Source organism: Erinaceus europaeus, chromosome 5 (genome assembly GCF_950295315.1).
Source record: "Erinaceus europaeus chromosome 5, mEriEur2.1, whole genome shotgun sequence".
NCBI lineage: Eukaryota > Metazoa > Chordata > Mammalia > Eulipotyphla > Erinaceidae > Erinaceus > Erinaceus europaeus.
In genome coordinates, this window is record NC_080166.1 from 115,472,292 (window position 1) to 115,488,546 (window position 16,255).

At 39.7% G+C, this 16,255-nt stretch overlaps 1 protein-coding gene and 1 long non-coding RNA gene across 10 annotated transcripts in view; one reads left to right on the forward strand and one right to left on the reverse strand.

Annotated features, from left to right (window-relative positions):
• Positions 1 to 16,255, reverse strand: part of LOC132538640 (uncharacterized) — a 915,711-nt gene that overhangs the window by 630,525 nt on the left and 268,931 nt on the right. The gene's annotated exons all lie outside the window — the stretch shown is intronic.
• STARD13 (StAR related lipid transfer domain containing 13) overlaps positions 1 to 16,255 on the forward strand; it is a 576,918-nt gene that overhangs the window by 497,956 nt on the left and 62,707 nt on the right. For all 9 annotated transcript variants that reach the window (XM_060191640.1, XM_060191639.1, XM_016186926.2 and 6 more), the window contains 2 exons: positions 3,771 to 3,842; positions 7,742 to 7,823. In XM_060191640.1, the coding sequence (XP_060047623.1) occupies positions 3,771 to 3,842; positions 7,742 to 7,823 (154 nt within the window). The remainder of the gene's footprint in view (positions 1 to 3,770; positions 3,843 to 7,741; positions 7,824 to 16,255) is intronic.

The window sequence follows — 16,255 nt, forward strand, 5'->3', positions numbered from 1 at the left end:
GTTTTATCTGTTCATCTGTTTTGTTTCCTTATACTGCACACACAAGTGAAATTGTCCAATATGTTTTTCTCCTTGGATTTACTGCACTTTGTGTAATCCTCTTGAATGCCTTCCATTTTGCTGCGAAGGACACCTTTTCATAATTTTTGTAGCTGAATAGTACATCATTATGTACATATACCACATCTTCTTTATCCATTCATCTATTGATGGACCTGTTTCCACAGCTTAGCTATTAAGACAGTGCTGAAATAGACATTGGGTTGAATTTAACTTTTCAAGTTAATGATTTAATATTTCTCAAATGAAAATCTGCAAGTGAGATTGCTGAATCATACGGAATTCTGTTTTTGTTTTGAAGTCATCTAAATAACCATTTACTTTTTTCTTGGTTTTTTTTTTTGTATTTTTTAAATTTTTATTTATGAAATGGAAACACTGACAAAAAACATAGGCTAAGAGGGGTACAACTCCACACAATTCCCACCACTAGAGCTCCATATACCATCCCCTCCCCTGATAGCTTCCCTATTCTTTATACCTCTGGGAGTATGGACCCAGGGTCATTGTGGGATGCAGAAGGTGGAAGGTCTGGCTTCTGTAATTATTTCCCCACTGAACATGGGCATTGACAGGTCAATTCATACTCCCAGCCTGTCTCTCTCTTTCCCTAGTTTTTTTTTTTTATTGTTTGTTTGTTTTTGTTTTTTATAATTTTTATTGGGAGACTTGTAGTTTACAATGTAGTTGTTGACACATGAGTAAAATTCCTCTCTCTCACACCTGAACTGGAATTGGCATATTGCACCAAAGTAAAAGACTCTGGGGTGGGTGGGGGGGTGAGTAGGGCATACAGGTCCAAAAAGGATGACAGAGGACCTAGTGGAGGTTGTATTGTTATATGGAAAACTGGGAAATGTTATGCATGTACAAACTATTGTATTTACTGTTGAATATAGAACATTAATTCCCCAATTAAGAAATTTTTAAAAATTTCCTCCTCTCTCCCATGATAGCTGCCTGCAAAACACTGTTACTCCCAACTTAGGCCCATTTCCACCATTGCGCACCAGCGCCCTCTAAACAGCTTTTTTTTTTTATTTCTTTATTGGGGAATTAATGTTTTACATTCAACAGTAAATACAGTAGTTTCTACATGCATAACATTTCCAAATTTTCCATATAACAACACAACCCCACTGGATCCTCTGTCATCCTTCTTGGACCTGTATTTACACACACACACACACACACACACACACACACACACACACACACACACACACACACCCCAGAGTCTTTTACTTTGGTGCAGTACACCAATTCCAGTTCAGGTTCCACTTGTGTATAAATAGCTTTTGAAATAAAATCTCTCAGGCTGACCTGAGGCCTATTCCATGGCCCAGCTATCAGTTCCAAAAATATTTTTCCTATATGGACCCCTGCTAGGCCTCCTCTCCCCAGCTAACATGTCCCTTTCTGTCCCTTCCTTCCTGTGCTGGTGGAGTGCACCCTTTTTTGCATATTTACTTGCTGCTCTCCTTTGCGTTTTCTCTTGAAAATCCCCTGCCTTCCAAGTCTCCTTTGATTTTCATGACCATTCTGCTTGGGACTCACCTGCTTGCTACTAAATATTGATAACAGTAAAAGTAATAATAGCATAGAAAATGGTGCACTATTTGTGAGGTTCAAATAGAAAATACGGAATTCTTTGCTCTTCTCAAAGACTTGCTTGTTCATAATTCTACCTAGAGTACATCCAGAAATTACTTATTATTGTTTTCATGATTATCAACCACATTATTTTGAAGCAGACAGTAGGTTTTGAAAATCTAGAAAACAACAGCCTATATCTGATTCAGAAGCAACTCAACGCAGTGTCCACATATTACAGTCTGAATGTACATTTTTTTTCTTCCCCTGAGAGACTTGTGTAGTTACCAGAGGGGAAATTTTCACACAGAAAAACTCAAGTGACTACCGAGCCATAGGGTAATTGTCCTTTGTACTCACTGAAGAGAAAACCCAAGGTAGCAAATATAGAACAGTTTCAGCCACACATTAATTATTAACTGTGCTCATGGTCTCAGAGACACCCCTCATGGTTAAAAAAATGCTTCTAAAGTTTTTATTTCCAGCTTGATGCCCCTGGGTCTTTTCTGAATGATATGTGCATGAATGGGAAGAGTGTACATTAGGTCTGTCTGTGCTAGTAAAAACTGTGTGGAAAAACCTTCATGTCAGAAGACACTCAAGATCTAGAAACTGTCAGTCCCCAGAATGACTGTAGGCTAGGGGATGGCAAAAGAAGCAGGCACTCGGGTCAGAGGCCATCACAGGCTCTGTGTCCCACAATTTCCTGCCAAACTCAGGCCACATCCAGCTTGATCAATGGTGCTAGAGGTTTTCATTATTCCATTTGGGGCCTGGATGAGTAAGAACTGGCCTTTGGTCTGTCTTCCTAACAAGTCCCAGATATCTGTCACATTAAATACTAGGCAGCACAAGCATCACACTTTCAACATTGTTGCACAGTCTTGGGCCCACAGCTGAGGTTAGTGCAGATTTTTTGTGCAGCAGTCCCAAGAATGCCTTGTTCTCTCCACCTCTGGCTCCAGGGAAAAGTGAACATCAGAGTAAATGGAAATACAATGTCTGACTGAGCTCAATCCCAACTGCAAAGGAAGGGGCCTTGATGAAACCCTGTTCTGTCTGCTTCATTTAGTTTGGAGAATCTGGGCTCTTAACAGATAATTCCCCCTTCCCCACTTGCATTAATATTTATGTAACAGAGTTGTGGTTGAGAAATGATCCAGAATCACAAGGTCCAAAAGTAACTGGGTTCACATACTGTAGACCCCCACCATTCCACCCCACAGCTTATCCAAGGAGGCAGTCCAACATACAGCCGGTGTGTCCACACCAAAAATAGTCACCCAAAGGACAGATCAACTTTGTGGGTTTGGTTCTCAAAGATTCTATTATAATATCCCCATCAACCCTGTGTCTCAATTATGCCACCTCAAGCTTACTTTTCCATACTGCACCTCTTCAATTTGAAATCGTTCTAATGTACTTGATGAATGAGCACGTTGTTGTGGAGCATTGGGAATTAAAGCTATTAGTAAAGTTAAAAAAGAAAATTATAATAGATTGGATCTTGGCGCTCAATCTTCTTTAAAAAGCAGTGAGGGGCCAGGTGGTGGCACATCTGGTTAAGCACTCACATAAAAAGCAGAGTGCACTCCTGTGTTTTACCACTGAACCTTCTTCTAGCCACTATAATGGCTTTCCTTTCTTCATGAGAAAATACATTTTCATAGACCCACTTGGACTCTTCCTTTCATTATGTGAAAACATAAAGAAATGCAAGGTAAATAGCCTTATCTCTGTAATTTTTCTTTTTAAAGCATTAAAAAATAGATTAGAGGGACGTATTTCTTCCTTCTCCTTGGTTCTCTAGTTCCCTGGTATACATATAGAACCTTTTTTTTCTCAGCCTTTGTGTTCTACAAGCTGTGGTTTTTGTTATCATCTAAATACTTATGACTCAACATTGAAGATAATCTTAGTAGGCACATAACAAGTACCTTTGTGATACCTGCTCATTTTGCACCCATGTCTGAGTAGACCTACTTATACAGACTTACTGAGAACAATATTGCTTTGTAAGAATGTACACAATGCTCACTAGTCTCTCCTCGATTAAGAAATAGAGTGTCAGTGTGTGGCTGTTGGACTCACGTATTTCCCTTTCTTGTGTTTTTCAGAAATTGAAGCAAAGGAAGCATGTGACTGGCTCCGAGCTGCTGGCTTCCCACAATACGCTCAGTTGTATGAGGGTAGGTTGACCTTCCCTTTGCTCTGTATGAGGAGAGAAAGTCCAGAATGAATTGCATGTGTCCTGTGGTGTTTCTGACTTCTAGGTCTTTTTCAGCCATTTTTCTTTTGCTTTCTCTTTCCCTCAGCTTTTGCAATGCCCAGAGCTGAGACTGATGCCAATTTAGAGATGAGTATTGTTTGCAAGCCTATCTTGCCTTCTGCTTCTCACTTGAAATTGCTTTGCTTTCTGCTTCTTGTCTCTTTTTCCTCTTTGTGTTCTGCCATCAGCAACTTTTCTGCACTTCCTTATTTTCTTCAATGCAGTGCCGCTCCCAGGAGCTTTTTCATTCTTTTGATTTTAGATAGAGAAAACAAGTGAGAGAGGGAGAGACACACACACACACACACACAGAGAGAGAGAGAGAGAGAGAGAGAAGAAACTGAGATAGAGACACCACAGCTTAGTGCTACCACCCATGGAGCTTCCACCAGTGCCCTGGTACGCCCATGTGGTGTCAAGACTCAAGCCCAAGGTCTCTACGCCTGCCACAGTACAAACTCTACTAGGTGAGCTATCTTTCGGTTCTTGTCTTTATTCTTTCTTCTTTGATTCTTTTTTCCTCATTACTATCAGTTTTCTTGAAAACACAATGGATCAATGTTGGATAAAGTTTCCTAGATAACCACAAGACTAATTGTGGACATTTCTTTATTTCTGTTTAATGTACATGGAGAAGTTTAAGAGAAAAGATGAATCCAGTGTTATTTTGTTTTTCTGGGTTTGGGAAAGGTTGTCTCTACTGTCAGCTTCATACTTTCTTTCAGTGATATTTTAATTGATGCTCAATATACTTTCTAAGCTATGTCTTGTCTATCTAAAATAACAACCAGTTTTTTACAATCTCTTGAATAATCTTTATATGGTGAATTAGCAAAGACTCTGCAGTGAAGGTATTGTGAGAATTGATTTCTAAAATTGTCCATTGTGAAAGTCACGAAAGATAGGAAAAGAAAAAGAGCTGTATGGAGCCCAGAGCTGTGGCTGACCCCAGGTCCAAGAGAAAGGCAGAGGGAGTCAGACCTCAGAAAAGAATAGATTCTTAGGAGTCGGGTGGTAGTGCAATGCATTAAGCAGAGGTGGCGCAAAGCACAAGGACCGGCGTAAGGATCCTGGTTCGAGCCCCCCCGCTCCCCACCTGCAGGTGAGTCACTTCACAGGTGGTGAAGCAGGTCTGCAGGTGTCTGTCTTTCTCTCCCCCTCTCTGTCTTCCCCTCCTCTCTCCATTTCTCTCTGTCTTATCCTAAAACAACGATGACATCAATAACTATAGTAAAACAAGGGCAACAAAAGGGAATAAGTAAATAAATATTTAAAAAAAAAGAATAGATTCTCTGTGCTGGACCTAGGAATGGAGGGCATAGCTGACCATGAGCAGCCTCCTATAGAGAAAGCCAAAAGGACAGGTACCCTCATCTCACACTTCTTTCTCCCTCTGTCTCCAGCCAGGGCTGCCCATTGGTCAGATACCAGAGGAAGCCAGCAACCAGTCCCCCTTTGAATAGATCCCCTTGGAATCCACACAGAAGTTCCCAGGGCACAGAGCAGGGTCCAGAGACTTGGGGGAGTGGATCTGTAGGCTAACCACAGACTGTCTTAACATCCCAAACAGAAAAACCAAATGCCTTCTCTTTCTAATGGCGTAAATGTACGTTGAGTGGGAAAAATCAATACATTATCTTTAACTCTCTAGTGGATCTTTTCTACTCACCAAATACTCAGTTTTGTAAAAAATAAAAATACTTCTTTAACTTCTCTCACTTATATTCTATGAGGATATATGTGAGCATATCCTTGAATGTGCTTTCTACTCTAGAATCTCCAATGAAAATTTTTCATAAAACAGACACCTTTTGGACGAGGAAAGGGAAATCTTACGGTTTTGCTCTAAGCTTCCTTCACTTCTAACTGCCTCTCATACAACAATTTACTGATTATGAAAGAGAGGCCTGAAAAGATTAAGTGTTATTTCCAAGGGTATAAGATGAAAGAACCAGAGTCAAGGATTTCAGTTTCCCAGGACTTAACAGTACATTTTTCTGCTACATTGTGCACTCTCTTTCTAAACTCAGAACATTATGCTACTGAAATGTGAGGTTTATAAATGACTAAGAAGATGTAAGTAAATTCAGAGTGTACCTGAACCATATGCATTGAATAAATGTGATGAGAGGGGAGCCAGGTGGTAGCGCACCTTGTTAAGCACAACGATCCTCAAAAGGATCCAGGTTTAAGCCCCTGGCTCCTTAGAGGGGCCTATAGAGGGGACTTCCGCTACACAAGCAGCAAACCAGGTCTGCAGGTGTCTCTCTGTCTCTCTCTCCCTTTCTCTCTCTCTCTCTCTGTCTTCCCCTCCTCTCTCAGTTTTCTCTCTGTCTTGTCCAATAAAATGGGGGAAAAATGACCACCAGAAACAGTGGATTCGTAGTGCAAGCACCTAGCCCCAGTGATAACACTGAAGTCAAAATAAATAAACAGATAAATAAATTGATAAATGTGTTGAGAATAAGAGCAAACACTTCTATAGAACTCACTACATACAAGCTACTGTTCAAGTATTTTATATACGTTGTCCACTGAATATTTTACCACACCAGAGCAGAGGCGTTACAATACAAATCATTCCCATCTTACAGATGAGGAAGCAGAAACTGAGGAGTGAGTGCCCTGTGCATAATTCTGCAGCTAGGGGGTAGCAGAGCCAGAATGCAAAGTAGAGCAGCTGGATTACCTGTCTGTGTTCCTCACTACTACACACACACTCTCTGCCAATATCTATACAAGCTCCCTTTCCAGCAGAGTGAGAAGGCCTTCATGCTGGCACCATCTAGAATTTACTTGCTTGACTTTTTCCCCAGCTCCCAATTCACATTAAATTTTAGATACTCATATTTATTGTGATTGGCAAGGCAGAGACAGTACAAAAACAAAATGAGAAGGAGAAAGACTAACAGAATCATGAGAATAAACTGACATATTTTGATCTGACTGTGGCCTCTAAGACAGTCATCTCCAGATTTTTTTTTTTTTTACTTCTGCAATTGTAATGCTTAAATTTAACATTGTGGTGGCCCAGCGTTTAGACATTGGACCCTCAAGCATGAGGTCCTGAGTTCAATTGATGGCATTGTATGTATGAAAGTGATGCTCATGTCCTCTCTCTCCTTCTGCTTCTCTATCTCTCTGTGTCTTGCACATGCATAAATCTTTTTTAAAAACAAATTAAATTAAATTAGCACTGTGTCTTGAGTATTGCTCATGACCTCCAAAGCCAGAATGAATAGTCTGTGGAAGAAATGCCGTGATGTTGAATTTCTTCTTTTTATTTTTTTAAGGTAGTTTTTTTTTTTCCGTAGGTTTTGTTAACTCTTTTGCTAATAGTCCAAGGTAACTCAAGATTTTGCTACAAGAGAATATTTGAAACTGCCAAGTTTTCAGTTATTTTGGGGTGTTTGCTTTCTGAAGGAGAAAGAAAAAAACTGCCAAATTAAGTGTTCTGAGCACTGTTCAGAGTAGAAGTCTCCAACCTACACCTTAGGTCAGTGGTGAACATGTGAAAACTCTTCTCCAGTCAGGCAAATATCTGTGCTGAAGATGAGCTATAAAAATGTAGACACTTAGTACTTTCAGCCTTATCCAAGGTCAGGCACTTGGTTATTCTCATAGTTCACATTTCTTTTGTACCCTGAAACACATTTATTGTGATAAAAATAAAACTGCTATTTTCACCATTTCCAAAACACCCATCAATGGATAAAGACTGCTATTAAGATCTGTTGTTCAGATAGACATGTCATGACCTCATGATGTTGGTAACCATAAAGCTAAAACAAGATACATAAATGCCTCCATTTCTTTCAGATTCCCAATTTCCCATCAACATTGTGGCTGTTAAGAATGATCATGATTTTCTTGAAAAGGACCTTGTAGAACCTCTTTACAGGTAAGCCATGTGAATGAATTATTTTTGGTGTTTTTTTTTTCCACTTGTTCAGTCTCTGATAGGTATATAGAGGGGAGAGGTCAGTGAATCAGTAAGTATTTATTGAGTGTCAGGTATGAATTCTGGTTCTGTTTTATACTGAGCATGGTCTGTCCTGCTGTTATAGAGCTTCAATCATAGCTGGAGGCTTCAGAGACTATGTTGGAAAAGGGGGGAGAGAGAGAGAGAGAGCTGAAGGGAAGAGTGAGGTTATCTTGGAGAATTTTGAATGATATGAAAAGTAAATCAAGATGAGACTGTGTGGGTGTGAGTGGAATATGAATGGGTTAGTGAGCAGGTGCATCTTGAGGGAGGAGGGGCATAGCATGGGTGGTCCTGGGAAGCCCTGCAGAGTTCCATGAGTATTTCTAACTTGGCTGCATATTTTTTCTAAAGTATAATGGTTGTATTAGCAACCTGGCAGAGGTATACTGAAGGAATTATACCAAGAGCAATCTGGAAGAGTTGAACCTTTGTAATATGATGAAGGCTATGCCGGGACAAAGATAAAGATTTGAATAACCCCTCTTCCCTCGAGGAATTCACAGTTTGGTCAGAGAAATCTATTTGAAGTATGGATACATGAAGAAATTACTAAAATTAAAGTACAGGTATTAGTAAAATGCTAATGTAATCACCCCCCCCACCAAAAAAAATAAATAAACAATGAAATACACAGTGAGGAGCTTTATCTATCTATAGGAAATCAAATTTTCCTAATGCCCTGGGGAGAGTCAGAACTGAAACAAATATTAGTGACAGGGATGAGTCATTTTCCAAGACCACACAGATAGTTATGGGATGGACATATCTTAAAATAAGTCAACTTGGGAAATTATTCAATTGGTAGTGCGGGATTTGCATGGGCGAGGACCTGGATTCAAGTCACAGCAACACAGATGCCAGAGTGCTGCTCTGACCTGTTTGTCTGTCTTTCTCATTAAATCAACAGATCTTTTTAAAAACAAAAAATAGTGCAGTAGTACTTATAATTTACAGACCAGTGTTCTTTCTAGTGAATCCTACATTTGACATTAAAAAGATGATAGGATAGGAGGAAAACAATCATGCCCAAATTTTATAAAGATAGGAAAGACTAATGTTTGTTAAAAATGTGTGTAAATAATCAGGCTTGCTGAACCTTCAGACGAAAAAACTTTGTTCACAAGCTGATCACTTGTGTGTTCCTATATGAAAAGAAATTAATGGGCTGGCACACCTGGTTGAGCACACATGTTACAGTGAGCAAGGACCCAAGTTTGGGCCCCTGGTCCCCATCTGCAGGGTGAAAGTTTTGTGAGTGGTGAGGCAGTGCTGCAGTGTCTCTCTGTCTCCACCTTCTCGATTACTGGCTGTCTGTATCCAATAAATTAAGATAATATTTTTTAAACTATCTCCATTTTTCTTTTTTCTTTCTTTCTTTGTTTCTTTCTTTTTTTTTTTTTTTTTGTCTTCACCAGAGCACTTCTCAGCTCTGGCTTATGATGGTGCAGGGGACTTTGGAGCCTCAGACAGAAAAATCTCTTTGCATAACCATTATGCTATCTACCCCTGCCCAGGATAATAAAAAAATGTTAAAAATTAAATTTGTGTTAAAAAATCATGTGTGCACATTCACAAAACAATTGTAGCTCAGTAGAGAGAAAAAATGATTCTTCAAAAAGTAAAGGAAGAGCATATAATGTGAACCTTTATGAGAAAAATGAGTGGTTTGGTTGTGATTCATTGAAGACAGTGAGTTCTCAAAGAAGTCTCTCTCTCTCTCTCTCTCTCTCTGCCTCCTCTCCCCTTTCTCTCTCTCTTTTTTCTCTCTCTCTTCTTTCTCTTCCTTCCTGAATTAAAAAATTGGCTGGAGAGCGGTAAAAATGATGCACGTGTCAGGCCTCAGTACCTCAAAAAACAAAAAGCATAAATAAAGAGAATAAAAGTCACATTACTCATTAAAAAAAAAAAAAGCAAGATTGTAGGGGTAAACATTGTTTCTAGCTACTTAGTTTGGGTATTTGTTGTTTGTTTTGTTTTTTATAAGATAACATTTGTAGTTAGTGGGGCAAGTTTTGAATCTCAAACATGTGGATGGCAAAATTTAGTCACTCCTGCATGTGATCTGAGATGCCTGGGCTAAGTTTCTGGGCTTTTCCATTAAAGCATCTTCTTTATTTAAAAAAAATTAAAATGCCTTTCAGACATGTAAGAGAGACCAGCCAATACAATTAATGTTGAAATATAAAGTTCTGAATAAAAATATTAGTGTCAGCCAGAAAAATCAGGAAGCTTTCTGTTGTAGAGCCTATCAGCCCTTTCTGATCAGCCCCTAGCAAGATGCACACAGACATGCTCTACAAGGCGTTATTGCATAAGCAGCACTCTTGTTAAGGGCCCAGTTTGTGCAAAATGACTAAAGTGCAGGAGGTTGTTATAATGAAATCATTCTTATGGCAGTGAGATCTTCAAAAATATTATGAAGTAAGAAAAAAAGTTGACTAGAGGTGTGCAAATGAAATTCTGCAGCACAGGAACAGTGAGTAGAATAGAGGCCCATAGAGTAGTCACCGTAGGGTGGATAGAAGGAAGCAGGCAGAGTCAGGAGACAAAAATATGGAGGCTGTCTAGCTAAAGAGAACCTGTGTGGAGTGTCTCACTCCTGTAGAGTTCCATCCACACAAGGGTTTTCCTTCTTGCAAATAGCTAGCAAAAAGCAGACAGATGCAAGACCTCCAGCATGAAAGGTATGACAGCACATTTAAAGCTTGGAGATTGATGGGCAGGTAATTAGACATTCACCCCCATACAAAGCACATAATGTTTTGGTGCCTGGAGAGCATAAGGGATGAGAATTTTTTTTTTCATTTTCTCCCTCATGCACTACAGACATAGTATAGAGCTGGTCTCTGGTTTTATTTTTGAAGTTTTTGTGGGCAATACATTTCTCATAGATATTTGAACTAATGCAAAGTCCTAAAAGGAGCCACAGCCAAAGGGCAGGTAGCTACTCTCAGGTAGGCAAATGAAAACAAGAGAACTAAAGGTCTGCTACAAATGTGCCCTTGAGAATTTTCTTCACCCTTGGTGCTCTGGAAGTGTTTTTCTAGATAGGCAATTAATATCCTGGGTCCTGATCTGGACTTAGAGACTTGTTAGGTAGTATCAATTTATTTGATTGGTTTGGGAAAATAGATTATACTGCGGTTGTCTTGGCAGGGAGGATATAAGTCTGTTTGGCAAGGTGAGTAGAATAATTTTGGTTTTGTTCTTAGCTAGAAACAGAGAAGCAGAAAGAGAGAGTGAAAGAGACCCCAGCACTGAATCTTCCTTCAATTCAGTGGAGACTGGGCTTAAACTTGGATGTCTCACATGACAAACCAGCACACTATCCAAGGGAGCTGTTTCAGCAGTCACTGTAGAGCTGATTTTTCAGGTCTCCAACAGGAAGCAGTTTCGCTGTCTTGGCTGAAGATGTGAACTTTCAAGATAGAGACTAGGTCTCACACTTGTCCTCACAACTCCACAATACCAGAGGACAAAGAGGAACTCTCTAAACTTCGTTACTCCTAGAACAAAGGGTGTAGGTCTTATTATTGAAGCAGCCACAATTACAATTTACTTTTTTAAATGTATTCTTAATTGGAAAATATTTTCCCCTGTGGGTAATGAAAAAGTTAATTGTAGAGAGGGGTGATAGCATAATGGTTATGCAAAGAGACTCTCATGGTTGAGGTTCCAAAGTCCCAGGCTCAATCCCCTGAACCACCATAAGCCAGAGCTGATTAGTGCTCTGTTAAAATAATAATAATAATGATAATGATCATTTAATAGTAGATTAATAGTTGTAAATTTTGAATGACTAGGTGGGCTAACTGCAATTGTAACTATTTGAATATAAGAATAGCCAAGGTGTTCAAGTAATTTGCAAAGTTTGTTGCTTCCAAGGCAAATTGTAGTAAATCAGAGTTCCTGGAAAATATTTTTTAAAATATTTTATTTATTTACAAGAAAGATAGGAGTAGAGAGAAAGAACCAGACATCACTCTGGCACATGTGCTGCCGGGTATCGAACTCGGGATCTCATGCTTGAGAGTCCAAAGCTTTACCATCGCGCCACCTCCCAGACCACCTTGGAAAGGATTTTTAAGAAATATGTTCACCCCTTGCACTACTATATGCCACAACTGAGTGATATTCTTTTTTTTCTCATACAAATAAATAACTGATGAGTCTTTCAAAGATATATAAAGAAAAAATATATATTCTATTAGCATGCAGAATTCACTCAGACTACTACTTACTATAAGACCTTTATGATCAAACTTATCTCTCAATTTCTAATGGAATGTTAGGTCACTAAGCCATCTAACTTGTGTTAGTAAGTACTTATTAATTGCAGTGAACTGTATTGTTTCATGAAGTAGAATTGATTGGAATTACACAGTTTATCATTACCCTTTGTATTTCAAAGTATAATTGCTGTTGATTTTCATATGGAACGAGTATAGTTGCATTAGGAGAGTTTGAGCAAAACATTTACTTCTACACTCAAATGTGCATATTTAATTTGAGTATGTTAAGTAGCATTAATATTAAATAATGGTAATCTTTGCTATAGAACAAATGAGATAGAATTTTAATATTGTGATCTCAAATTAAAGTATGAGTCTCAACTGAAAGGGAAGGAGGAAATTGCCCTATCTTGACATCTGGGGACATTTTTACATGTCACCTGAGGATGATGCTGTTAGCATCTAGTGGAGAGGCCAGGGGTGCTGACCAGTCTCCTACAGTGCATCACCATGGGATCATCTAGCTTGAAATGACAGTTGTGCCAAACTCAAGTTATGAATAGTTACTAACTTATATCAATTGACAATATTATTTGTAAGTCAAAGCATTACATCTAAGCAGGAAAAGGGTGTCAGAGAGGGTATCCTAGAAAAAAAAAAAAATGGCCCTTTTGAAAGATCAGAAAACTACCCAGAGAAGAAAACGTGAAATCTTGGATTGGCTTTGTTGAACTTTCAGCTTCTTTTTAAAAAACAAATTAAAACACAGAAAAGACATCTTTAATCAACTTGGTATGGCCAAAAATAGGAGATTTCATAATATCAAAATATTTTTTATAAAACTATTCCTTAAAGATTTACTTATTAATTAGAGAGAACAGAGCATAACACTGGCATATGTGGTGTCAGGGCCTCAATGCTATACTTTGTCACTTCACTACCCTGTAACAACAACAACAACAACAACAAAAATATAGTTTAAAATGACCTTGAATGATAAGCAGTGGTGCACCCAACTGAGGGCACCTATTACCATGTGCAAGAATCCAGGTTCAAGTGCTGGTCCCCACCTACAGGGGAGAAGCTTCGTGAGTAGTGACTCAGTGCTGCAGATAGCTCTCTTTCTCTCCTCCCCTTTGTCTTCTCCTCCCTTCTTAATTTCTGTATATAGCCTCTTGGCTAAAGACATAGCTCAGTGGTAGAGTTCATTGCTTTGCATGTATGAGATCCTGAGTTTAAGCCCCACTACAAAAATAAACTTAAAAATAAAATGGCCTCTTCTGTAACCTTTCTTTATTTTTTAATTTTTTTTTAAATTTATTTTCCCTTTTGTTGCCCTTGTTGTTTTTCATTGTTGTAGTTATTATTGTTGTTGTTACTGATGTTGTCATTGTTAGATAGGACAGAGAGAAATAGAGAGAGGAGGGGAAGACAGAAGGGGGATAGAAAGACAGACACCTGCAGACCTGCTTCACCACTTGTGAAGGGACTCCCCTGCAGGTGGGGAGCTGGGGGCTCGAACCTGGATCCTTTCGCCAGTCCTTGCACTTCATGCCACATGCACTTAACCTGCTGTGCTACTGCCCGACTCCCTTTTGTACCTTTCTTAACAAATTACTCAAATGACTTTTACATGCCTAAGTTCTCAGGAAAGAATATACAGGAAATGAGTAGATAGCAGACCAAGGAAGAAGAAGGAGTTTACAGTATTGACATTAATATATAAATTAGGTATTTGCATTACATTATTTAACCTATTAGCATTGTCTGTTTAAATGTATGCTTTGCCAGATAAAGAATAAATAACAATGGCTACTTATTGAATGTTTACTGTATGTTAAGTCATACACTGATTCTTTCCACTACCGTTAATGCATATATGAATGTATGAATAGCAAGTGGTAGTGGGCTTTTTATTGCTGCTGCTATTGTTGTTCAGAACTCCTGGTGTTCGGACTCTCTTGAGCTTAGCAGCTGGTTAAAGGCTATGTCCTTCCCTGTGACAGTAAGCAGCTATGGAAGGGAGACAAGTGAGTCCGAATGGAGTCTGATGAGGAGAAAGTGAAATGAGCTGAAGGGAGCAGGTGCCAGGTGGTAAAGTACAAATACCACTGGATGTGCAGCTCCAGAGCTGGCTAGGGAGCCCAGCTGGAGAGAGAAATGTGATGTTGTTAGTACATGAGGGCTTAAAAGTCTTGAGAGCAGGTGAGGTCACACAGAGGCCAAGGGCAAAAGAAAAGACTAGCTAGACTGCTATTAGAGAACCCACATGTGTGGGGCCAGCAGGGGAAGGAGCCTTGAGGCACCCTTGGATCTAGGCTATGTGTGTTCCACACGGGTCCGGCCACTCCCTGCTTCCTGTAGCTGTTTTTGCTTTGCTTTCAGTTTTTGCCCTTCTTTCTGAACTCTCCAGTTGTGACCCATGCTTCAACTTGGACTAGTTCTCACTTGAAATTATCTATATTGGATGCAGTTGTTGGGGACAGTTGAAGATCTAAGGACATCCCATCTAACTTTTCTTCCTTTTTTTTTTTTTTTGCCTCCAGGGGTATTGCTGGGGCTCAGTGCCTGCACTAGGAAACCACTGCTCCTGGAGGCTGTTTTTTCCCTTTTGTTGCCCCTTGTTGTTTATTGTTGTTGTTGTTCTTGTTGTTGTTACTGCTGTCATTGTTGTTGGATAGGACAGAGAGAAATCGAGAGAGGAGGGGGAAGACAGAGAGGAGGAGAGAAAGAAGACAGACACCTGCAGACCTTCTTCACCACTTGCAAAGTGACCCCCTGCAGGTGGGGAGCTGGGGCTCAAACTGGGATCCTTACGCCAGTCTTTGTGCTTTGCACCGTGTATGCTTAACCTGCTGCACCACTGCCCCCCCCCCCCCGCCATCTAGCTTTTCTCATGCAGGCAGATGTGAATGTAAAATTCATCTGAAATTTCAGAATCTGGAGAAGCCCTAGGAAACTGGAGCTCAAGCCTCCCCCCCCCACACACACACACACACTCCTACCCCAGTTCTTTACTTTGGGGCCACTGTATTGCCCTTTATTGATTTAGCGAATTAGTTGATAAGTTCCTGAAACCTCAATCCATCAACAGTATAGTGTATATAAAGTCATTGGGGTGGAAGGTAATATACAGCATTGTGTCTGGAGTAGATTTTTTTTTCCTTAGCTAGTGAGGCAGAGGATAAGAGTGGAACAGACTATAGCTTCCTTCGATGCCATGGGCACATGGCTTGAACCTAGGTCTTACATATGGCAATGCAGCACACTAATCAAGTGACCTATTTTGCCAGTCCTAACAGAGCAGATCTTAAAAGTCCTCATTACAAGGAAAACAATATAAAGGCATACATTAACTGTGTGTGTTGTGGTAATCATTTTGTAGTATGTACATACTTTAAAATAATTCTGTCACATAAAACTAAGGCCAACTGTATCTCAATTAAAAAATATATGAGGGGGTGCTGAGTGGTGTCATGCCCAGCTTGCCATGTGCAAGGACCCAGGTTCAAGCCACTATCCCCACCAGCCAGGAAGAAGTTTTGTGAGTAGTCAAACAGGACTGCAAGTATCTTTCTCATTCCCTCTCTATGTCCCCTTCCACTATCAATTTTTCTCTATCCAATCAATTATTTATTAATTAATTGATTAAATTTTAAAAAGTCATTTTGGGAGCCGGGGAGATGGCTCAGTGGTAAGAGTGCATGCCTTGTCTGAGTGAGATCTTATGTTCTATCAAGGGACCCAAATGGGCATAATTCCATGTTTCAGTGTCCTTCTGTCCCTCTAGTAAGAAGAAAAGGAAAGGGAGTTGGGCGGTAGCGCAGCGCAAGGACTGGCGTAAGGATCCTGGTTCGAGCCCCTGGCTTCCCACCTGCAGGGGAGTCACTTCACAGGCGGTGAAGCAGGTCTGCAGGTGTCTTTCTCTCCCCCTCTGTCTTCCCCTCCTCTCTCCATTTCTCTCTGACCTATCTAACAACAACAATAATAACTACAACAATAAAAACAACAAGGGCAACAAAAGGGAAAATAAATATTTAAAGAAATTTAAAAAAAAAGGAAAAAAACATTTTCTTACACAAATCACACAGTCCTGCATATACTTTACTTCCACTA